This window comes from Miniopterus natalensis, chromosome 1, assembly GCF_054644295.1.
Source record: "Miniopterus natalensis isolate mMinNat1 chromosome 1, mMinNat1.hap1, whole genome shotgun sequence".
NCBI classification, from domain to species: domain Eukaryota; kingdom Metazoa; phylum Chordata; class Mammalia; order Chiroptera; family Miniopteridae; genus Miniopterus; species Miniopterus natalensis.
Genome location: NC_142081.1, coordinates 140,179,234 through 140,203,562, shown reverse-complemented (window position 1 = coordinate 140,203,562; position 24,329 = coordinate 140,179,234). Strand labels below are relative to the sequence as shown.

General features: G+C 38.0%; 1 protein-coding gene across 2 annotated transcripts in view; it reads right to left on the bottom strand.

Moving 5' to 3' along the window:
* The window catches only part of PPA2 (inorganic pyrophosphatase 2), an 84,054-nt gene that overhangs the window by 37,004 nt on the left and 22,721 nt on the right, over positions 1–24,329 (bottom strand). Inside the window, exons 3-6 of one of the 2 annotated variants that reach the window (XM_087826269.1) lie at positions 23,528–23,572; positions 18,725–18,778; positions 14,146–14,265; positions 6,873–6,959 (exon numbers count right to left, since the gene is read on the bottom strand). In XM_087826269.1, coding sequence (XP_087682395.1) covers positions 6,873–6,959; positions 14,146–14,265; positions 18,725–18,778; positions 23,528–23,572 — 306 coding nt within the window. The remainder of the gene's footprint in view (positions 1–6,872; positions 6,960–14,145; positions 14,266–18,724; positions 18,779–23,527; positions 23,573–24,329) is intronic. The other variant, XM_087826274.1, reaches the window with a different exon arrangement.

Below are 24,329 nucleotides of genomic sequence, written 5' to 3'. Positions count from 1 at the left end.
GTATAGTTTTTGCAAAACACATTTTTCAGTTACTAGTGAAAAGTAAATTTTTAACATATTAGAATATAACCTTAAGAAGATAATAAATGACGATGAAAGAATTATCAATATTTTAAAGATACAGACAAAAGTCTTCGTAAGATGTTTTTGAGATTTAAAGAGAAACCAAGAAATAGCATTATGGTCAAGCAGATGTTTCATGTGCTAAAAAAAATTATTTCAGTGGTTCCTCCAAGTTGTCTGTGCCGAGTTTATATGCATCATTCTTCCTACAGCCTTTTATTTTTAAAGGTTTAGTCAGCTACAGAATTTCACTGCAAGCTGAAATTTGAACACATGCTTCAGAATAAATTCCTTCATGATTCAAAATGAATCAAACATTTGGAAAGCAAGGTAAGCAAAACAAAGTCACGTTTGTGTCCTGGGATTATTTGAGAGAAAAATACCAGATTTTAAACCACAAAGTCAAATAAATCCTTTTAGAACATTTGCAAAATAAATCTAAACTAATGTAAGTCTGTATGAAGTTGTAATTAGTTTACACAACAGATTGGTGAGATTGCATGAACTAAACTGAAATTTCATTTTTAGGGGAACATACACAAATATATTAACCAGATTCTTAGATGTTTAGACTCTATTAAGTATCCAGCACCATATCGGACACACTGCATATAAAAAGAAAGGATCTCTGTTCTCAAAGGTGACAATTTTGCTGGGAAACCTACACACCTCATGCCAGGAGATCCTTCACAAAACAAAACTGTTCCAAGTTATCATATCACATAATTACCAATGAAAGACTGGCTAAATTGTTTAAGGCAGTGATAAACTAGATCACTGGTTCTCAACCACAGGCAATTTTGCCCTCTAGAGGACATCTGGTAATATCTGGAGATACTTTTGGTTGTCAGACTGGGAGGTATTGCTAGCACCTAGTGGGAAGAGGCCAGGGATGCTGCAGGACAGTCCCCTGTAAAAGGACTATCCATCCAAATGTCAACAGTGCCAAAGCTGAGGAGCCCTACAGTAGATTTTAGTGGCAGGAATGTCTATCAGAATTCCCGGGAATCACAGATAGTTTTAAAAAGCACATTCTAACTTGTTTAATTTTTATTCACAACAAGTCATTTGCTTGAAATTTCAGACATCATAAGAGCAAGAGAAGCTCTGAGACTTTCATGGTTACCAGGGCAAGCAGGAAGTAGTCCAGGATTATCAAACTTCATCAGAATGATACATGCTCTTTGATCTCATAAGCAACAGAACGGGATTAGATAAACCACTGCCTTCTTATACTGACTTTACAAACTGGAAAGGGAACTCTCTTAGTCAAACCAAAAATTCTAGATAAGAAGCTTGGGAACAAATAGTAAAACTCTTTTGAACTCCCCAGACTTCAATTCATTCTAAATCAAGTCAACAAATTTACGGGGAACATACAATGTTAGACACCAAATGAATGATACATAAGCAGTCAAGGAATTTAACCTTAGAAATGTCTCTGTTTGTGGTTTTAAGTCTACTATTAACTTCCAGGACTGCTCCTCTCCCTCTGCCCATTTCCAATGGGGTGTTAAAGACGCTCTCTACCACCACACTCCTTACAGATGATTTAAGGACTCTTGCACAACCAAGGACAGAAGAAGCACAATCCCAACAAAAACCTTTTCTTTATGCAGCAATCAAGTACTTACTTAATAATTACTAAATGCTATTTCAGGTCTCTAACTAAAGGAATAAGTTGATCTGGCTATAAGATGAAGCCTCTCTTCCTTGTTCCATTACAAAACTTTCAGTCTACCCTTACAAGAAAATTAATGTACACAGCAGATTCTGTCACTAAATCTTTGGGAATCATATATCTCATCATGTTTGAAAATGGGCTGAGATTCTGAAACAAGAACACAGGTATGCCTGAAAGGTTTTAGGAAGAAATAAGAGCAGGGTCATTATTGACTTTTTCTAGCTATTATGGAAATATTTCAAAAGATAGGATTTTTAAGTCACAAATATGTGAGGTTGAATTCTTCTTCCACCATTCCCTAAGGTGACCTTGGGCAAATTACTTCACTCATTATTTGGGGACTTGGTTTCTCAATAGTAAAATGGAGATCATATCACTTATTCCTTGAAGTAAAGAGCAAAGGAAACAGCAGACACATGAACTAGAACATAAGAGGTCTTCTATAGATGTTAGCGTTTTTCCTCTCTGGGCTCTCCATGTACTTAGCTCGTACTTGTCAACTACTAAGAGGCCTACGACAAAAGTTCTATGCTGATTCAGAATTTGAAGAACGTGGTAAAACTTCAACTGGACCCAATGACTACAAGAAAACCATGGAAAGCAAAGCTGTTTGAGGCCTGTTATCCTGTGTATTAGGTTCCTGTTGTAACGTAACAATAGAAAGGCTTAATATAGTGTACATTTATTATCTCACAGTTTCCATGGGTCAGGAGTTTAGGCACAACATGGCTAGATTCTCTGCTTATGGCCTAATAAGGCCAAAAATCAAGGGGTTAGGCAGGCTGGGCTCTGATCTAAAGGTTCAAAGGAAGAATCCACTTAAACTCAGTTCTTTGCAGCTGTTGGACTGAGGTCCCTGTTAACTTGCTAGATGTCAAGCAGGGACTGCTCTCTGCAACCAGAAGCCAACTGCATTCCTTTCCATAGGCCCCCTTCCTCCACTTTCCAACAGCAATGGTGCATCACTATTTCTCATACTTGGGACCTCTGACTTCCTCTTCTAGCACTGGCCAGAGAAAGCTCTGTACTTTTAAGGGCTCATGTAATTACATTGGACCTGCATGGGACATCCAGGATAATCTTCCTACTTTACAGTAAATTGTGCTATATAAAATAATATAGTCAAGGGAACTATATAGTCAAAACTCTGGAAATCAGGGGAGATGTCTTTGCAGAGCCATTTTAGGGATTCTGCCTCCCATATCCAGTTATCCCTAAAGAAGTTAAAAAGTCAGGGCTATATTCAGGAAAACTTTTAACTGTATCAACTCCAAACAGAAAATGAACTGGAAAAAATGCAAAACAAAATCCAAATGTTTATGTATTTATCCAAGGAGAAAGAAAACAGAGATAAACACAATATGATTTACTGGGATAGCAGGATTATGAGGGAAGGCTGATGCTTGATTTTGTTTTCATTAATATAACTAAAATTTTCTTGGAAAAATAAATATTATTGAAGAAAAAATAAACCTAAACATAGAAAGAATTTGGATCAAACATAAAAACAAAACCAGGTAAAAAGAAGAAATATGAAAAAAAAAATAGTGATTATTGGGTTTAAATAGTAATCAGAAGTGCAAAATTAATAAGTTCTAAAATAAACTATCAGTATTACTGACAACTATATTATCTAAAAATTCATTTTTTATTTTATATTACTTATTTCATCATTCTAGGGTGTCCTCTTTTCTCTTGGTCCATAGGATTTTCTCCTATACTTTACATTATAGTTTAACATGATTGACGTTAAACCAGAAGTATATTCATTTGACCATTTATAATCAATGTTACATTTCCACAAAAAATAACAATGAGTTAGTATGTTTTTTCAGCAATGATGTATATAAAATAATATATACATCATTATAAAATAATAATATACTGAAACCTACTATATACCACCTACTATATACCAAGCTTTCTATGTAAAATGTAAAAGTATGCCTTCAAGATTAACTATGTATACCTTATTAAAAATCACTTTCATTTGAAACTTTTAATTTTATTCTACGTAGTTAGCGACTTTGACAGGTTTATTAAAAAGCTTCTATATCAACTTTTCTTAGAGTAATTCCTATGTTTTGTCAATAACAAATAAGTGTTACTAAATCAAATCAATTAATTGGTACATTTTCATGAGTTCCTCCAGTTACTAATGTCATTAATTACATTATCACCTACAAATTTTTACACAAAATTTAAAAACTTTAAGTGAAAATAAGATATTTCTATTGCATCTTTTCACTCACACTTAATATCTGCATAAGAATGTAAATTTACATAATAATTTGCCCTTAATATGAACTGAATGGCCCCAGGGGTTATACCCTAAGAAGAGTTTTCTAATATATAAACCTTTCCGTCAATGTAATGTTCTTTAATTTAGTGACTATTACTTATTGTGAAATAGGATATGTGGAAGTGACTAAAGTACGTAACACAGGGTCTGAAACACAGGAGGTACTCAATAAAACACTTAAATTCTTCCTTTCTTCTAATCTGTTCCTTTGAGACAGACTTTACCACCCCTCTGGGGAGAAAACATCTGAAAAGATAAGTTCCTAAACTACAGCTTACATTTGAAAGAAAGCTAACAATCTGCTATATTTCTGCTGGAGAGATATAGGAAATACAGAGTCTCACACGCAAACTCCAGCCCCTTTGTTTGTCCCTGAATCTGTGCAAAAACCAGAAACACAAGTTGAGGATAAAACGAAATCGACTTAAAGGCTATTTACAATACAGAATCAATATTTCATGACTCATGGGATGAAGAAAAGCAAAGAATGACCAAGGATGGCTCCGCAGTTTGGGGGACTGAAAATACTGGGGGATGTCAATAGGACAGGAGGAAAGGGTGAGCTCTGTTTTGGACACAGTGAGTTTGAGATGTGTGGGAGACATGCAAGGGCAGAAGTAGGCAGCTGAGTACACAGGTCTGAGCTGGAGGTATCATTCTGACAGCAAAACTAGGGGTGCTTGGGACAGGGTCATCAAGGCAGCTCCTAAATGAGGGGAAGGAGTTGGATGAGGGCACAACTCTCAAGCTAACCAATCCTTATGCAGAAGAAAAGGAGCTTGCAAAAGCAACCAAGAAGAACCAGAATTAGAGAATGCCCAAGATATTATAACACAATCCAAGTAAAGTGAAGAGGCTGTCTTGGGAAGAAAGACAAGGTTAACAGTATAAAATGATAAAGCAAATTCAAGTTAGAGATTCAAGTGGACGAAAAAGGGGCTACATGCTAACCTGACCAGCTCGGGGGGACTGCGTAGCGAGCCCTACAAACTCAGAGACCTAAAGGAACCGCACGGGATGGTCTGAAATGAAAACTTCCTAAGTAAAAGCAAGTCTTGGGGGTAGTCTTGTCCGAGGCTGGTATCTTCCTTGACAAAGTGTCAAATCATTACCAGAACTGAGCCAGTCTACTGTCCTTTTGCATCTACCATAACAAACCTTTGGAATGTCAGAGTAATTTCCTTTCACCACGCCCCTCAGGGCACAATCACTGAACCCCGAGCAGAGACCACAGAACCCCTCGTTATTGTTATCCTGTTAATGGCTGACTGTTAACTACCCTGCACCCACCAATGTAAAAGAAGTATGTGTCAAAACCCCTTTGCGTTTTATGCAATCCCAGAGATTTCCACCACCCCACTTTCTCCCTCCTCCCTAATGTATCACCCGTGGATTTCATGTAACCCCCCCCTGCATCTTCCCCTACAATCCTGATATATAAAACAGGTGCAAAACTGCCATTCTCTGCAGCATTTGCTCAGTCCGTTGAGATTCTGCTTCCCGGCAATTGTCATCAGTTTGGCTCAAATAAACTCATAAAAATTCTTACAGGTTTGGATGGTTCTTACATCAACAGAAAAAACCTATGAAACAGGCCTGTTGGATTTGTCTAAAAAAAAAAGTAACCACGGACCCTAGTGAGAGCAGTTTCATTGAAATAATGGCAGGATGAAAACAGTTTTGAAACAGGTTGAAGATGAAGTGGGAAACTGTTTACAAGCTTTCATGTGAAGGGAAAGGAGACAGGAGACATATGGAAAGAAAACAACAAAGAAATAGAAGTTGTAACTACCTGATGAAATAAAGACAGAGAAATACTGTCCCTCAGAAGCAGAAAGGGACAGGATCTACAGCATGGGTGGAAGCACTGGTCTTGGACAAAAAAAGACAACCCTCCCAGTCATAGAAGGAAGGGGGAGAAACAATGTTTGCAGGCACAGGTAGTTTGTAAGTCTAAGGGGGAAAGGTGAGGGAGCTCTCATCTGCTGGTTTCTCTGACTCCACAAAATTAAAGACAAGACATTGTGCTGGGAGTGAGAACAAAGTGCAAGGAGTTGAATGTCTAAAGAAAATAACAAATATTAGGAATAAATGCAGTAAAAATTGAAAAATGAATTGACCGGAGACTCAGAATTCTATGGGTAGCAGCAGCCTATGAAACTGTAAGTTTTGCTTTCCCTAGTAGGACTTGACAACCTGGAAGCAGGCACAGAAAAAAAAGAGTACCCTCGGCTTTCGTCAGTTTTGAATTTCCTGTCTGGACAATGGAAGCTGAAGATGGAACTCAGCTGAATTTTTCTATAAAAGCTCAGAAGTAAATACTTCAGACTTTGCAGGCTGTGTGGTCTCTGCTACCACTCAGACAATATGTAAATGAATGGGTGTAGCTGTGTTATTTATGAAAACAGGTGGAGAGCTAGCTTTGACCCGCCATTGGGCTATAGTTTACCAGTCCCTAGCGTAAGAGAAGGAAGTCAATATACAAAAAGGGAGGAGGGCGGGTGGGTGGCTGGGGAGAGAGTAACCAAATAATTTATATGCATATATGCACAACCCGAGGACTCGGACAATGGTGGGGATGGGGACTGGGGAGGGGGATGGGACGGGGTAGAACGGGTCATTGGGGAGAAAAAGGGACATCTGTAATATTTTAAACAAAAATAAAATTTAAAAAAAATTTTAAAAAAAAGGGACTGATACCAGAGGGACCGATAGGCTAGAACTTTGAAGAGCTGAAGAACCAGTGCCTTCTAAAGAGAACTGAAATTAAAATTTCAAGAATACACTAGAACACATTCGAACAACACAGGTTATAAAACAAACCTTTGAGCCTATTTCACAAACATCAATAGGATCATCATCTCCACAGCAGTTTGTGCTATTATCTTTCCGATGGGGATCTTCCCAAGTCTAAAAAAAGGGGAGAGGGAAGCAGAAATATAGGTTAATACCCACTATAAAGTATTTTAATCTTTCCACATGATCATGAAGTTTTATAGATAGCGGTAGTCCAAGGGAAAATTCTCAGAAATTATTTAGGCTCAATGCCAAAATGCCAATACATCCTCAAGCACAATAATAATTAAAGCCTATTTATAGTATTTCCTCCCCTCTGTCTTTCATTTGTTTGTATAATCGCATCTGAATGGTATTTCCAAACACACTCCTCTTCCAAGTTTAGTCAGTGTCTAAATCCCTGTTCACGTTTAGAGCTTCAGTTCGGCTGCTCCCACCGTCGATGCCTTTGTTTCCACAGGCTGCCTACACTGCTGCTTCCTCTAACAGGTACACGCAGTGGGCCTGGCTTTCTGTGTTTGAAACCAAACTTCCTATTCTTTAAATGGCTTCTACTAAAAGAAACCAAGTTTTCCCTTCACAAAGTAAAGATCAAGATAGTGACACCAAAAAAGTAAAAATCTACTTTTTGTCTCATTTCATTCCGTTTTAAAAAACCCTCTACCTTTTCCATCACATCTCAAGACTTTGACAAAAACATGAAGATGTCAACTCTCTAGTTTACTGAAAATAGATTATACCCTGTTGGCTACAAAATATATACAAGGGCACTTTTATAAATGAGTATGTAGTATAATGGAAATTTGTTGTCCAGTTTTTTAAATATCCCCTAGGTACTATCCTTCCCAAAAAGCTTAATTACCTGATTCTAAACAGAACTATAGAACTTCCCTAAAATTATTTTCCTCAGATTTACATTAAAAGATACACAGAGACTATGTTATCTCAAGATTGTTATCTAGAATTTCAGATTATCTAAGCTTGGTTCCTCTAATTTTATACAAATAATTAAATATGGACTCTTATTTATAGCTAAAACTTAGATAAACTCCAATATAGGGTGGGGCAAAAGTAGGTTTACAGTTTGTATGGAAAATAATACAATAATTAATACATAATACAAGAATAAACTTTCGTGTACTCACAACTGTACACCTACTTTTGCCCCACCCTGTGTTTTTCTTCTAGTCCTAATTATAGCATATTCAGAAATAAACTGTTCCACTTATACCAAAAAAACACAAAAAATCAGTAAACCAAATCTAACATTTCACTACCCCAAATACTAATATTACTAATAAAATATAAGAAAAATAAATGTAACTGTTAACCTTACATACTGGTTATAGGTGAGTGACACTACACACGCTCTCTCTCTCTCTCTCTCTCTCTCACACACACACACACACACACACATACACATTATTAAGCCCATTTTACAGATAAGTAAACTGAAGCACACAGTTTAAACTTGCTCAAGCTGTTTCTGAATGGGGACAAGGGGATTAGAACTCATGCTATTAACCATTATGTGATGATGCTCAAATTCTGATAACAATAGCAGTTGAATGGCAAAGTAATTTGCCAATTTCATGGTCTCTTCTTTTAAGTACCTTCCCTTACTCTCTGAATCTCCTAAGTCTATTTTCCTGTGGGGGTTGTCTTCTTTCCCACTGTTCTCTTACTGTTTCTTGTTTTCTGTTACCTGTCACCAGGCATCTATTCATGCAGTAAATATTTATTGAGTGCCTACTCTGGGCCAGGTGTTAGGAACAGAGATAAATAGGACATAGTCAATACTCTGAAGAATGTCATGTTAATAAATGGTATAGCATTTGTTACAAATGCTATAAAATTAATCTTAATGTGCTGGAGAAACCAAGGTAGGACTGAGGTATAACTAGAATCAGAAAACCTAGAAGCAGAATCCGAAAATATCTGAGAAGTTTCTCCTTTGTAAAGCAGGTGGGAGCATATGATGTTACAACTTCTTTTGTGAACAATTTGGGAATGCCTAGGAAAGTAAAATAGGTGTGTAACTCACAATTTAGCAATTTGACTCACAGGTATAGACCTAGGAGTATATATCTATATATACTATGTATAAAGAAAAATTTTAGAACGGACCCCAAAAAAGCATAAAAAATTTAAAAACCACCCTATCAACAGGAAGATGTTAAAATCATACAAAAGATGACTATAAAGCTATACAAATAAATAATCAGAGTTCACAGATTATTGATCAAGCCTAAAACAAATGTTGCTCACTCTTACGCAGGTGTTTGAGAACATTATCTTACAATCTATAAATATTAACCAATATGTTTGCAATACTTAGGTCTCTTTAACACATCGTTGGCCTGCACAGAGCTGTACACATACATGCGCCTGGAAAACTACTTCCTGATTAAGCAGGATCCCTGTCACCAAGTCAACAGAAGTCAGATCTCCTCGGTTACTACCTGTACTTCACCAGCTTCCACTTGGAGCTAAAGCCTCTATCAGCTGTTTCACCATTAGCAGCTAACATCAGTAGCAACAGTGTCATCATCACTGAGACAATATGACTGAGAACTCACTATGGGGCTAAACACTTGGCTTTGATCATCTCATTCAATATTCCCAATAACTTTGCAGGGTAAGTGGTATGATGACACAGGTGAGATGACCTGGAGAGACTTAGTCGCTGGTCCCACGTTATAAAGCTACTTAGTGGTACTGATATTTGGGGTCAAGGAATCAAATTTATAATAAAGTTCAAAATAATAAACACAACAACATTACACTGAGACTGAAGAAGTCTTGAATTTAGTGATTCTAGTCCTTTAACATTATCCAGATGTGTCTTCCAGATATTCACTCAGAAAGACTTGGGGAAGACAAAGCCAACTGCTGCCCAGGCCAAACTCAGACTCTGGGGCAGGCGTTATCGCCGGTGTGAGAGGAGTTATTGAGGTTAAGCAGTGTAGACCTCAATACTGAAGGATGAAATAAGGATGGCACCTGATGAATCACAAGCCAAGTGGAGAGACAGCTACTTAAACTGTTCTGCTGCTTAAACGTTCTTGCAAGCATGGTTGGCTTGGTAACTGCTCTGAACAAATTCATGCTGTTACAAGACAAATCCTAAGAGAACAGCAAAGGCCCACACACATCTGTGAAACAAATGCAACTCACCAATGCATTCACTAATTTATTCATTCCACAAGTATTTATTGATTACCTACTCTGCACCAGGCACTAAGCTGAGCAGTTGGGAGACATCAGTGAACAACACACATACAATCCCTCATAAAGTCTGTGCTCTAGCTGGAAGAGTAACAATAAACACACATAACTAAATTATATAGCATGTTAGAAGCTGGTAGAAGTTATGGAAAAGGAAAGAAAATAAAGCATGGAAGGTGGAATGGAAGTATAGAAGGCAGGGTTAAACTGTGAAGGATGCCTGGCCGGGAGTGGCTCAGGGGTTGACCCAGGAGATCGAGGTTCGATTCCCAGTCAGGGTACATGCCCGGGTTGCGGGCTCGATCCCCAGCAGGGAGCATGCAGGAGGCAGCCAATCAATGACTCTCTCCTCACTGATGTTTCTATCTCTCTCTCTCCCTCCCCCTTCCTCTCTGAAATCAACAGATATATTAAAAAAAAAAAAGATTGTGAAGGATGTCACCCTGGCCAGCATGGCTCAGTGATTAGAGCATCAGCCTGAGCCATAAAGGGTCTTGGGTTCGATTCCTAGTCAAGCGCATGTACCTGGGTTGCAGGTTCGATCCCAAGCCCTGGTCGGGGTACATGCAGGAGGCAACCAATTGATGTGTCCCTCTCAGGTCAATGTTTCTCTCTCCTCGTTCCTCCCCCCTTCCTTCCACTCTCTCTAAAAATCAACGGAAAAAATATCCTCGGGTTAGGATTAACAAAACAAAACAAAAAAAACAAAAACGAAATTGTAAAGGATGTCCAGGGTAGACATCATGAAGAAGGTGACTTCGGAGCAAACATGTGAGGAGGAGACCATGTGCACACCTGGGAAGGAGTGAATGTGCAGACGTGAGGCAAGAATGTGCCTGGAGTGCCAGAGGGCTGTGAGATGGCCCCTGTGGCGGCGAGGAAGCAGGAGGCGGCGGGGAAGCTGGAGAGGAGATGGAAAATGTAAATGGCACCAGGGGCTGGCTTCCACTTTAACAGGCTCATTCTGTCTTAATATTGACAACGAAGTGAATTATCCTTCCCCATAAACAATTGGCCTAACTTCTACTTTTTATAAACATTAATCAATTTAATATGTGTGTTTTTTGGGTAAACAACTTCTATGCAATCTGTAGTGTATTCATTTGCTGGAAACCAACACACATACATTCACACACAGACACACAGACAGACACTACAAGATCGGTTTGGGTTTAAATAGGTAAGTAAAGGTCTCTGGTTAAAAATGTCAGAGTCTGTTTTTGTTTTGTTTGTTCACTTCTTTCCTTCTTGTATTATATTCCACATGAGTGAAATCATAGTTTTTTTCCTTTTCTGTCTGAGGTCAGACACAAAGAGTTTCATTTAGCAGAGGACCCCTCATGTTGCAAATGGCGATACTTCATTTTTTTATGACTAAGTATTTTTCAATTTTTTATCCATCTACCCATCAATGAACACTTAGGCTGCTTCATATCTTGCAGGTAATGTTGCAGTGAACACAGAGGTGCATTATATTTTTAATTAGTATTTTCACATTCTTGGGATAACTACCCAGAAGAGGAATGACCGGATCATAGGGGAGCTGTAGTCTCAATTTTTTTGAGGAACCTCCATAGTCTTTTCCATAGTGGCTGCCCCAATAGTGTACAAGGGTTCCCTTTTTTCCACACTTCTCCAACATTTATTATTTCTTGTCATTTTGATATTAGCCATTCTAACGGGTGTGAGGTGATATCTCCTTGTAGTTACCAGATGGGAAAAAGGGTGAAAGGAGGGAAAAGTGGGTAAAGGGGGTCAAATGTATGGTAATGGATAGAAACTAGGCTTTTGGCAGTGAGCACACTATAGTGCATACAGATATCGAATTATAATAAACTGGGCTTACTTCCCTCCGAGGCCTTTACACTTGCTTTTTCTTGCTGAATTTCCCTAGATGTCCATACTACTTGTTCCCTCACTTCCTTTAGGTCTTCCATCAAATAACACCTTCTCATGGAGGCCTTCTCCCTACCTAAAACGCTACAATCCCAACACACCTGAGCCCCATTTCCTACTTTATTTTTCTCCAACACACCACCATCTGATGTATTATATATTTTATTATTAGTTTTTTGTCTGTATCTGCTCAAGATAAAAATCTCAGATCATTTTTGTCACTTTTATCACTACTTTACCTCCAGCACTTAGAACACTGCCTGGCAAACATCAGACACTCAAACACTATGTACTGAATGAATGAGCAGAAATGACATGTACAGAAATGACAAGGGAAATGAGAAACACTGGAGAAGTCTGAGCAGTGGAAGGACAAACGCTGCAAAGTAAGGCCGAAGCAGCAGAGGCCAGAGTATGCAAGGTTGCGGGCCCATGTATGTTCTAGTCTATCCTTTTAGCAACAGGAAACCATTAAAAGGTTCTCATATAAGCAAGACATTAGCAAATTTATGTTTTTAAAATGTTATTTTGGACGCTGCGTGGAGTGTGAAATTTTGGTAGACAACAGTGACTATAGGGGTGCACTAAGAGACTGCTGCAGTCCAATTCTGTTGTAATTAAATAGGAACTACTATACCTAACAGACTAATAGAATAGCAAATAAGAGCATCTTGAAACTTCAAACACATCCAAAGAAGTACAAAAATTCATCAAGACTTTAAATAGATAAAACTACAAAAGCTTAGAATTAGTAGAGGAGTTTGTAGCACCCAGTATGCTCCACTGTAACCACTGGTTTAGCTGTCAATCACCCCCATGAGACTATAAATACCTTTAGAGAAAAGACCATATAATAATAAAAGTACCAGTAGTAATAATAATGTGATGACTACCCATTATGCACTATTCTAAGATGAATCTGCAATAACTCACTTAACCTTGACACAACCACATGCAATAGGTATACTTCATTGTCTCTATTTCAGAGGTGATGAAAGTGAGGCAAAGAAAGACAAAGTAACGTGCCCAAGGTGACATCACTAGTAAGTGGCAATCGGACTCCAAGACCCATATTCTTAGTCACTTGTTATGCAGACAGTATCCCCTAAGCTTAACAATTTTTTTTTTTTTTTTACCCTTTCACCAGGTCAAACAGAATGTCTACTTAGGCACCTGGAGTGCAAAAAACCTGCCTGCATGGTTTCAACAGACATTCTCATTCTTAGCAGGTCATTTTAAAAGTGCCTACTTAACAAAGAACCTATCCATGTGGGTGGTCTAACGGCATTGAAGGCAGCCTGACTCTTTAGAAAACAATTTTCTTTTCCTGGAATGTTTATTCTACACGGGCAGCTGTGTTTCTGAGTTGGATAAAAGCAAGATCCCTTTCTTCAGCTACTTCCCCCAAAGCATCGTGGAACTTAATGCAAAATTTACAATTAATAAATAAAATAAAAATACAAAAATTAATATCCAGATAGACAAATGGCCTAATGGCTTTTATAAACATAAAGGTGGCTGCTTCACTATGTCCCACCACTTAGCCTTTTGACTCTGCATATTCTGAATTTTACTCACTAAATCATCTGGAAATAGTTACCACTTCCCAGAAGTGGGAAACAGATGAAGAAAACAAAACGGGTAAGAAAGAAGGAAAAGCGAACAGTGTCATTCTCTAATAGCCCTTGCATCCACTGCTTTCCACTGAACAAGTATAAATTCACAATAATGAATAATTAAGTCGTCTAACTCAATCCATGATGCATTCTGAAAAAAGTTAATAATTTTAAAATTCATATGTTGAAGTTTAAAAAAATAAAATTCATGCTGCCATGTATGAATATAAAAAAGCATTACCTGTCATATTCAAAAAACTGACTGCAAAGCAGAAAAAACACTTTTCACTGACTCTTAAAAGCCAAGCCCACTAAAAGAAATGTGTTCAAAATGCCAAATGTGAGTGTTCTGTATGCCCAACTCGAAGAACTAGAGTACAGACATAAAGTTTGAAAAAAATTTATTGATACAATAAAACTCCACATTAAAAATTTTAAATTTACGAATCTCTCAAACTGACATGTCCTCAGAACCAATTTAAATTCAAGCAGTTCACAGGATTTACACGGCAATTTTTTTGGAAGACAGAAAAGTTTTACCATTATAACAAAAATGTTACCTGAGGGAGGGCACCATAATTCCATATATAACCCTTGTGAGGAAAGATATTTGCCACGTAGCGTGGCTTGCCATCCTTTATGTCTTGTTTAATGGGATTCAATGGCTCCGTTGTGGCGATCTAAGCAGACCATAGACAAAAGGAGGTAGAAAGATGAGAAATGATTAATCCTATCTTTAAATAGTATTTTTAAGATCTGCTATTATCAGACTAAATAGTCATATTCCAACTTCCTGATCAAAGATACTTTAAAATAAATTAAGCCAGCTCTTATTTCTAATTTAAAGTACTGTGTAAGAAAAACCATCTGGAAAGGAAATATCAGATTATATATTTAGGCATTCTATTATTGATGTACTCATTATTTCTAACACAAATAATAAAATGACTGAAATGGCAAGAAGATAAAAATTAATCAACTTGCTTTTTGTTACTAATCTTGGGCTTTTTACCATCAATCTTATAATAAACTTAACTCAAAGATTTTTCACCAAGTGATCTCATTTCCAAGTTACCTTTCTACCAAACATATCTAAATTGCCATGCAAAAAAAAAAAAAAATCCCTATCCTATAAAGTAAATAATACGTGAAGTCATGTTTGAATAAATGAACACTGTTTAAATTAGGTTGAATCTCACAGATTCTTAATCCTGTATCTAAGATAGAGAGTAGCCAGAACGATGAAACAATATAGCTGAAGCAAGAGCAACTTTTTCCTATTAAAATATTAACAAAAAAATACTACCAGGACCTGGTGAAGTTACTGACAATTCTCCAAATAGAAATTCTGAAAATTATACATGTGCATAACAGTCCTTAATTTAAATACTTGCCATGAAAATAATACTTGCCATCAAATCCAAAGTTGTAGAAGAAGGCATAAATAATGAAATAAACTAAGTGCCATAAATTAAATTTCACTTAGAACTACAAGGGATGTTATCTAACTGAGGATGAAACAATAAAATTCTGAAAAGCAAGAGAGAAGTCATGATAGGTTAATGTCTCATGGAAAATATTTTTTTAAAAAGCACCTAAAGGGAGATCCAAGATGGCAGCGAATTGAGTGGAAGCTACAGTGACACTTCCCCGGGCAAAAACTGGAATTACAACTAAAATATAGAAAAACCATCCTGAATAACCAACTGCAACTGAAGACAAGCTGGAGAGCATCCTCATAACCAAGGAGGAAAAGTGGAGACCACATAGAGACTGGTAGGAAGTGCGGACGCAAGAGGGCTGGCTGGGCTCCCACAGGCACCAGCTGAAGGTCCAGAGGGAGATCTCAGCTGTGGGGGTTCCCACTGAGGATTCTGGGGCCTAAATCCCAGACTAGGCTTCCCAACCAAGAGCATCAGAACTGAGAAAGGTGCCCACATAACATCTGGCTGTGAAAAACATCCAGGTTTCTGTCTTCCAGGGAGAGACGGCTGGAAATGCAGGCACCCTCTTAAAGAGCCAATGCATAAAGTTTCATGTGCAGCCACTCACCTAGGGCTCAGGTAGAGGGAAGGCAGAGTGGACTGGGGCTGTGTGAGGAGAGTCCAGGAGGGCTGGCTGGGAGAATAGATCTCAGAGGGTACCCATTTAGACCCCGGTGCTGAGTCATTCCCCCATACTGCAGAGGACATCTTTTTCAGGCAGACATTTACCTTCCAAGCAGCTTTTGCCCCATCCTGCTGGAAAACCTCTGGCCCCACCCCTTGGAGCTTCTACAGCCTGAGGCTCATTAAGAGACTGAATAACAGCCTCTAGGTGCTTTGAGTCTTTGCCTGAGTTGATTCTGGAACAAGGGCTTAGAAAAGCAGACACTGGTGCACATCTTGGTCCTGTCCATACACACCCAACCCCAGCAGAGGAAACCAGAAGCTGTGGAGTGTGGAAAATTTCAAACAGGGTACTCAAGGCCAGTCACAAACACTGTCTGACATTGGCCTGCACCAGAGACCATCGAAAAGACTGGGAGTCATAGCAGATGTACCTAATACATAGAAATAAACCCAAATAGGCAGCCAAAATGGGGAGACAAAAAAAATAAGCCCTAAATGAAAGAACAAAAGAATTCTCCAGAAGAAGAGCTAAATGAAATGAAGATAAGCAATCTATCAGATATAGAATTCAGAATACTGATCATAAAGATGCTCATCAGCATGAAAAAAGATATAGAAACTATGAAGGAAATTAAGAATGACATAGTAGAAATAAAAAAAATTAGAAGGAATGAACAGCAGATTAGGGGAAGCTAAGGATCAGATCAGCAAATTAGAAGACAGTAGAAAAAAATCACTCAATCAGAGAACCAAAAAGAAAAAACAATTAAAAAACAGGAGGACAGTTTAAGGGAGCTGTGGGACAACATGAAACATAGTAATATTCGCATCATAGAAGTGCCAGAAGAGATCGAAAGTAAGCATGGGTTAGAGAACCTGTTTGCAGAAATAGTGGCAGAAAGCTTCCCTGGCCTGGTCAAGGAAAAAGTCACACAAGTTCTGGAGACACAGAGAGCCCCAAGCAAGAAGAATCCAAAGAGGCCCATGCCCAGACATACTATAATTAAAATGCCAAAAATCCAAGACAAAGAGAATCTTAAAGGCAGCAAGAGAAAAGCAATCTGTTACCTACAAAGGAGCTCCCATAAGGCTGTCAGCCAATTTCTCATCAGAAACTCTACAGGCCAGAAGAGAATGGCATGAAGTACTCATGGTAATGCAAAACAAGGATCTGAAAGCAAGACTACTCTATCCAGCAAGGCTATCACTCAAAATAGATGTCAAATTAAAGAGCCTTCCAGACCAAGAAAGGCTAAAGGAATTTATCACCACCAAACCTGCACTGCAAGAAATGTTAAAGGGGCTGCTGTAATAAGTTGAAAATAGAAAGAATGAGAAACATAGGCATGAAGAAATAAAATGGTGCCTGTCGAGGTGTGGCTCAGAGGCTGAGCACTGACCTAGGATCCAGGAGATCAAGGTTCAATTCCCAGTCAGGGCATATGTCCAGGCTGCAGACTCGATCCCCAGTCGGGGGCATGCAGGAGGGAGCTGATCAATGACGACTCTCTCATCACTGATGTTTCAACTCTCTCTCTCCCGCTCCCTTCCTCTCTCTGAAATCAATAAAGACATATTTTTAGAGGAAGGAAGGGAGGGAGGGAGGGAGGGAGGGAGGGAGGGAGGGAGGGAGGAATAGATAAGTACCTATCAATAATAACCTTAAATATAAATGGATTAAATGCTCCAATCAAAACATAAGGTAGCTGAATGGATAAGAAAACAACACCCAAATATATGCTGTCTACAAGAGACCCACCTCAGAACAAAGGCTCAGGCTAGAAAAAAAACAAAAAACAAACTTCTGGAGGACTTTAAAGGAGAGATCAACAGCAATACAGCCATAGTTGGGGACTTTAACACCCAACTGACTTCTACTGGATAGGTCTTCCAGACAAAAAATCAATGAGAAAACAGTAATTCTAAATGACACGTTAGATTAGATGGATTTAATTGACATTTACAGAACATTCCATTCCAAAGCTGCAGAATAGGCATTCTCCTCAAGTGCACATCGGACATTCCCAAAGATAGACTACATGTTAGGACACAAAACAAGTCTCTACAAGTTCAAGAAGATTGCAATCATATCAAGCACCTTCTCAGACATTTACAGGATGGAATACTATGCAGTTGTAAAAATGAAGAATCCCTAACCCTTTGAGACAGCATAGTGAGACCTGGAGAGTATTATGCAAAGCGAATTAAGCCAGTGAGAGAAAGAGAAGTGTCACATGATCTTACTCATATGTGGAATCTAACGAACAAAATAAAATGATGAACAAAATAGATCCAGAGACATAGAAGCATGGAACAGACTGATGAATCTCAAAGGGAAGGCTGAGCGGGTGGGTGAAGATTAACATAAGAATTTATATGCATATATGCATAACCCATGGACACAGACAATAGTGGAGTGAAGGCCTGGGGAGAGGGGGTACATAGGGGAGGGGATCAATGGGATAAAAAATGGGACATTTGCAATACTTTTAACAATAAAGATAACTTTTTTTTAAAATTAAAAAAATAAAAAGCAACTGAGGGGAAGAGCACATGCTCTTTGACAGCGATCATAAATCAAGGGTTGGCCAGGAAAATGCTTTCATTCCTGGTAGAACAAAGTCTAAAAAAGAATTAAGTCTTTAGAAACTGAAATTGCTATAAGCCCTAAATAAATAAGTTTCAGTGGCTCTATGAACAAAATACATCTCAGAGTCTATTTAAGTAAACCTTGAAAATATTTGTCATTTTCAAAGACAGAAGAGTCAAGGAAAATTAAATAGGTATATAACAAACTAGAGAGACAAAAATGGTAAACATTCTCCTTAAAGTTTAAGTTCAACTTTGAATAGTATTTTGCTTTTTGAAATAAAATTAAAAAGTTCACAAGAGAATGTTTTCAATTATTTTCATTATAAACAAGTTTGTCAACCATCCAAAATTCAAAATCTTATGGCAAACAACTTGAAACAAAGTTTTTATATCATGATTATCATTTCCATTTAATATTAATAGAATATATCCATACCTCCATTTTAGCATTTGTCCACCGAGGTACTTCGACAACCATATTAAAGAAATTCTGCAGTTTTAAAAAAAAAAAAAGAAAGTTTAAATTTTTTAATTGATCCTTAATTTTTTCACTTATCTCCTATAGGAAATTGCTTTAGTTTTTTCCCAACCCCCCCAAAAATGTTCAGAGTCTGCATCATATGTCTGCCTACACCTTAAATTTCTTCTAAACAATGACAGAAGTCTAAAACACAGCAGAATTTAAGCCATCATTCCACTTGACCACTACTGCACAATGTTAAAAGTTGCTACATTTCTGTAAATACCTTCCCAGTACAGTGACAGAACCAGAATGAAGTCAGGAAGCTTGTTTCAATTTTTATTTTCAACTAAATTAGAGACTAGGTCCACCATGTAAGCTAAATGTCTCACTTTTCCAATCTGTCAAGTACGTGTGATAATCACTGTCCTACTCACCACACAAGGTTGTTATGAAGACCAATTATATAATTTAAATGAAAATACACAGCAATTATAAAGTAAAATAGTTTGAAAATTATAAAACAGTATTTAAATTCAAGCTATGATCCGAATGTAAAATTAAGGATATCTGTATAGGTACTTATAAAGCGTACAAAGAGTTAGAAACACCTTTCTATCTCATAATCTCTGATTCCCTAAAGTTACAGAAGGATCATTGTTTCCTTTTTATTATTTCTAAACTTTGCAGAGTGCTTAAAACAAAGGAGACTCTGGGTCAATGGTGAGTAAAAGTCATTTCCTTCAGTAACTAGGAATGTAAGTGTATAATTTCCTACAGTTCTGGAGTTACAAAGAGAAAGTCTTAAGGTAACTTGCATGCCATTTTGATATTGGTCACTAACAACTTATCACGACAAAGCAATGGTTTAAAACACTGCTACCCCAAGTGTTTCATGGACCAGGGCTCATCTGCAAGCTGATTGTTACTGGTTCATTTAGAAGCATTTATAGCAATTTGATGGAGTCATTTTTATGCCTGCTGAACCTAATAATATCAATTTGGAACTTGAATTATACTTTTCTAATAATTCACTTTGACTGTATTTTCTTAAATCATCAGTTCACAACAGATTAGAAATAAACCAAAAGAATAAAAAATAAATCTAGTCCTTCACCAGAGATCATTTGAGAAGCAGTGACTAAATATACCTATTCCCAATTATGCCACACATGAAAATCAGCTTTAACCAATTACAAAAAAAAAAAAAAAATTAAAAATCCATAAAGCCCCACCTCCCACATGTTTTAATTCAATTTTTTAAAAGCTGTCCAAGCAACTTTAATATGCAGCCAGAGTTGAGAACCTCTGGTTTAAAGCACTGGTAAACAACACCTGGGGCTTTCTTAGTGAAACATGAATGGCATTAATTCAAAGAATGTCATTTACACAATTAAGCGTAGGTATAAATTGAGCCACAAAAGTACTGATGGTTTTTAAGTTTTTCTAGATGAGACTGAAGTTTACAAAACCACATACTCTTAATGAGCTAAAGAACAAAGCCGAGAATGAATTCTCAACGACTGCTCCTTAAGGACGCGTCTCATACCTATCCTAGCAACCTCATATAGTCCTACTGTTATGTTTCATTTCCTATGCTCTTTCATGAGGTACCCCAGCACCTGTTTAAATATGTCTGAAGTAGCTGTAAAAAATAAATGGCAGATGTTCACATAATTTATTCATCCCTGAAAGCCTGGCTCTAAGAGAAGAAACACATGCAGATGCATCCTCGGAGGTGGCAGAGAAGACCACACTACAGTGACAACCATTTTACACAATGATACCTGTTAAAACCACTCACAGAGACTTGAATTAGGTCAAAAGAACAATGGACAAGGTTTGAATTTTTAGCCTGCAAAGCACACTTGCCCTCACCGTTTGTTTCTAAGAGCATAGTACCAGCCTTCTTTTCTTCTCTTCAGCTAAAACGTGCATGACCTGTAATTTTTTAAAGGCCATGTTATTCTGGTTAGCCTAACATTAGTGTTAATTAAAAAGCAATAATGGTCTGCTGAGATTATCAGGCAACCGCAAAGATATAGAAGGGCACATTTCAACTCAGAAAGCTGAGTATGAGTCAGGGACATGTACCTTCTCCTCCAGTTCTTTTCTCTCTCTCCAATTATCCCTTCTATTTTTATTGTAAACATCAGAAAGAAAAGCTAATAATATATGAAAAGGGAGTCAGTTCATTTAACATACATATGGGAAAAAAGGAGGAAATCACCCTTCTATCCTTTTACTAACTTAAAATAGCAAATAAACTTTGGATTTAACACTAAAAACAAAGGCAACAAAAGTAAAAATAAACAATGAGACTACGTCAAACTAAAAACTTCTGCGTGGCTAGGTGGCTCAGTTGGTTGAAGCACCGTCCCATGAACCAAAAAGGTTGCGGACAGTGTACGGGAGGCAGCCAATAGATGTTTCTCTCACATCTGTTTCTTTCTCTCTCACTTTCTCTCTCTCTCCTCCGCCTTTCCTCTCTCTCTAAAAGCAATAAAAACATATCAACATGTGAGGATTAAACAAACATACAAAAAACCACTTCCACATAGCAAATGAAACCATTAACAAAATAAAAAGAGAACCTATGGAATGGAAAGAGATATTTGCAAATCATAAATCTGATAAGGGGTTAATATCCCAAATACATAAACTCATACAATTCAATAGCAAAAAAAAAAGCAAGGAATCCTGATTTAAAAATGGAGAAGAACTGAATAGAAAGTTTTCTAAAGTAGTCATACAGATGCCCAGCAGGCACATGAAAAGGTGCTCCACCATCACTAATCATCAAGGAAATGTAAATCCAAACCACAATGAGCTGTCACTTCACTTCTGTTAGAAGGGCTATTATCAAAAAGATAAGAAATAGCAAGCACTGGCGAAGATGTAGAGAAAAGGGAATGTAAGGTGTAGAGGTGCCTCCAAAAATTAACCAAAGGGGGTGAAAAACCACCAGAATACTGAAGAGCTTTCTGCACTCCCATGCTCACTGCAGCATTATTCACAATAGCCAAGATATGGAAGCAACCTAAATGTCTCTCAATAGATGAATGGATAAAGGTGTAGTACATAAACACAATGGAATATTACCCAGCTGGGAGAAGAAGGAAATCCTGCCATTTGCAACAACACAGATGGGCCTTTTGGGCATTATGCTCACTGAAATAAGCCAGACAGAGAAAGGCAAATACTATGTGGCATCACTTATACGTGGAATCTTAAAAGAAGAAAGGGGAGGGGCAAGGTAGGGGAGGGGCAAGGGGAGGGAAGGGGCAAGGGGCAGGGCAAGGGGAGGGGAGGGGAGGGGAGGGGAGGGGAGGGGAGGGGAGGGGAGGGGAGGGGAGGGGAGGGGAGGGGAGGGGAGGGGAGGGGAGGGGAGGGGAGAGGCAGGGTAAGGGGCAAGGGGAAACAGACCACAGAAAAGTGGAGCCAGGGGCTGGAGGATGGGGAAATGGAAAGGAATTTTTAAAACTAAAAAACTCAAGTCACACGGTGTCTAAAATATAAACTATGTTTTAAAAATTAAATTTTAGCCCGGCTGGGCGTGGCTCAGCGGTTGAGCGTCGACCTAGGATCCAGACGATCGGGGTTCGATTCCCGGTCAGGGCACATGCCCGGGTTGCGGGCTCGATCCCCAGTCGGGGGCGTGCAGGAGGCAGTTGATCAATGGCTCTCTCATCATTGATGTTTCTATCTCTCTCCCTCTCCTTTCCTCTCTCTAAAATCAATAAAGATATATTTAAAAAATAATAATAATTGAATTTTAAGTTAGCTGCATGAACTCAGAATGATACATGTTTCCCACTGAACCAGCTGTTTCCAGGTTAACACACAAAGTCTCTAGGAACCTATAAAGTCTGAGCCCCTGAATGATTTACTATTCACCCAACATGTAGGACAGTGGTTCTCAAACTTCAGGGTGTACAGGATGCCCTGGAACACTAGTTTCAACATGAAGACTAACCAGTCCCCATCAAGCAGAGAGTCTGATTTAGTAACCATGGAATGGGACCAGGAATCTAAAATTTTAACAAGTGCCCTACATGGTTCCATTGTAGATGGTTTAAGGACCATTTTCCAGTTTAGGAAAATACAAAATGGATGGCAGGCAAAGGTAGTAGGAATTAAATAGCCTACACAACTGTTTGGAAGTAGATGCAAAGGCTGGGGTCCTAAGTTTCACTTGGAGAAGAGAATGGGTGGAAATAAGGTTGGGAAGGGAAAGAAAGGCTGAGGAAGGTGGCGGAAAAGCGGCCTGGCAACAGCAAGATAAAAAGGCCTTGATCAACAGCAAGAGATGGGATGACAGACATCAACCAAATGTTCTGATCCTAAGTCAAGAAATATTAAAGTTTTCATAGTCATGTGTTTGAAAGATATATTTAGAACATACTTATTTGAGTATATAGTTGGTATAACTATTTTTTTCTTTATCTCCAAAAGACTTGTTCCTGGATTCTAAAATAGCCTTAAAAACACCTTTTCCCTTGTAATAGAAGGATGATCATTGAACTGTACAGTTAAAAAAGTGTGCAATAAATAAAATAGTAAATTCTGTTATATATATTTTAACACAAGAAAAAAAACACAGTGAAATGGTAATATCACCACAAGTGCCTGAAAGTGAGAATAGAAGAAAAACATGAGAATGCATATGAAAGTCTTGCAGGGGGAAAAAATTCAGAAGCACTTTACAAATGCAAACTGCCATCAAGTCTTTAACAGACAACATATGTGATTCACAAAAACAGAAACCTTTAGGTATACCTCAGATTCATCATTTCGTGCTCTCTTTGTAGGAATGCCATTTTCCTATAAAAGAAAAGATGGTATTTATCACTGTAATGTGTCATGAAAATACAGCTGCACCGCAAAGCCATGAAAATATGCCTGTTGCATAAATGTCCTACGAGAGGCTGTCCAGAAACCTGATGCAACAGAGAACCTACCAAAGGCCCCTTCTTTTCTCTCTTAGTATTTGCACCCCCAAATGCATGAGCATCAAAGTGTTCTATAAAATAAATGATACGAAAAGCTAAATTTCTTTCAAGTATATTCGCCTAGTTTTTATAAAACAAGCAAAGCCTCTGTTCAGTCTTTAAGGAAAGACTGGCAGTTTCCAGTGATTGTGCTTAAAACAGTCATTTCATTAATGAAATGAAACTCCAGGGAGCATGACTAACAAGCCGTGAAAGTACTCAGCTGCACCTCCTGCCTGCAAATCCCACCAAGGTGCGATTACTGTGCCTCCATCACGCACTTTTAAATTAAAACAGAATATATGCTGCATTAGGAAGAAAAACTCTGCCATTCAGAAATGCTCACACATTATACGAAACTTTTACACACCAAAATGATGAATGAAGGAAACAAAACAAACAGAAAACCAAGTCTGCTGTAAAATATTATCACTATTCCTAACACATGACATCCCAAAGTACAAAGTGCAATAGTTATAACTAATTATTACGGCTGAGAGTGAGGAAAGCTTATTTACACAACCACTGTGTGTACCAATCTCCACATGCCTAGAATAGCCCTACCCTCAATTTTGCCTAACCCTAAATTT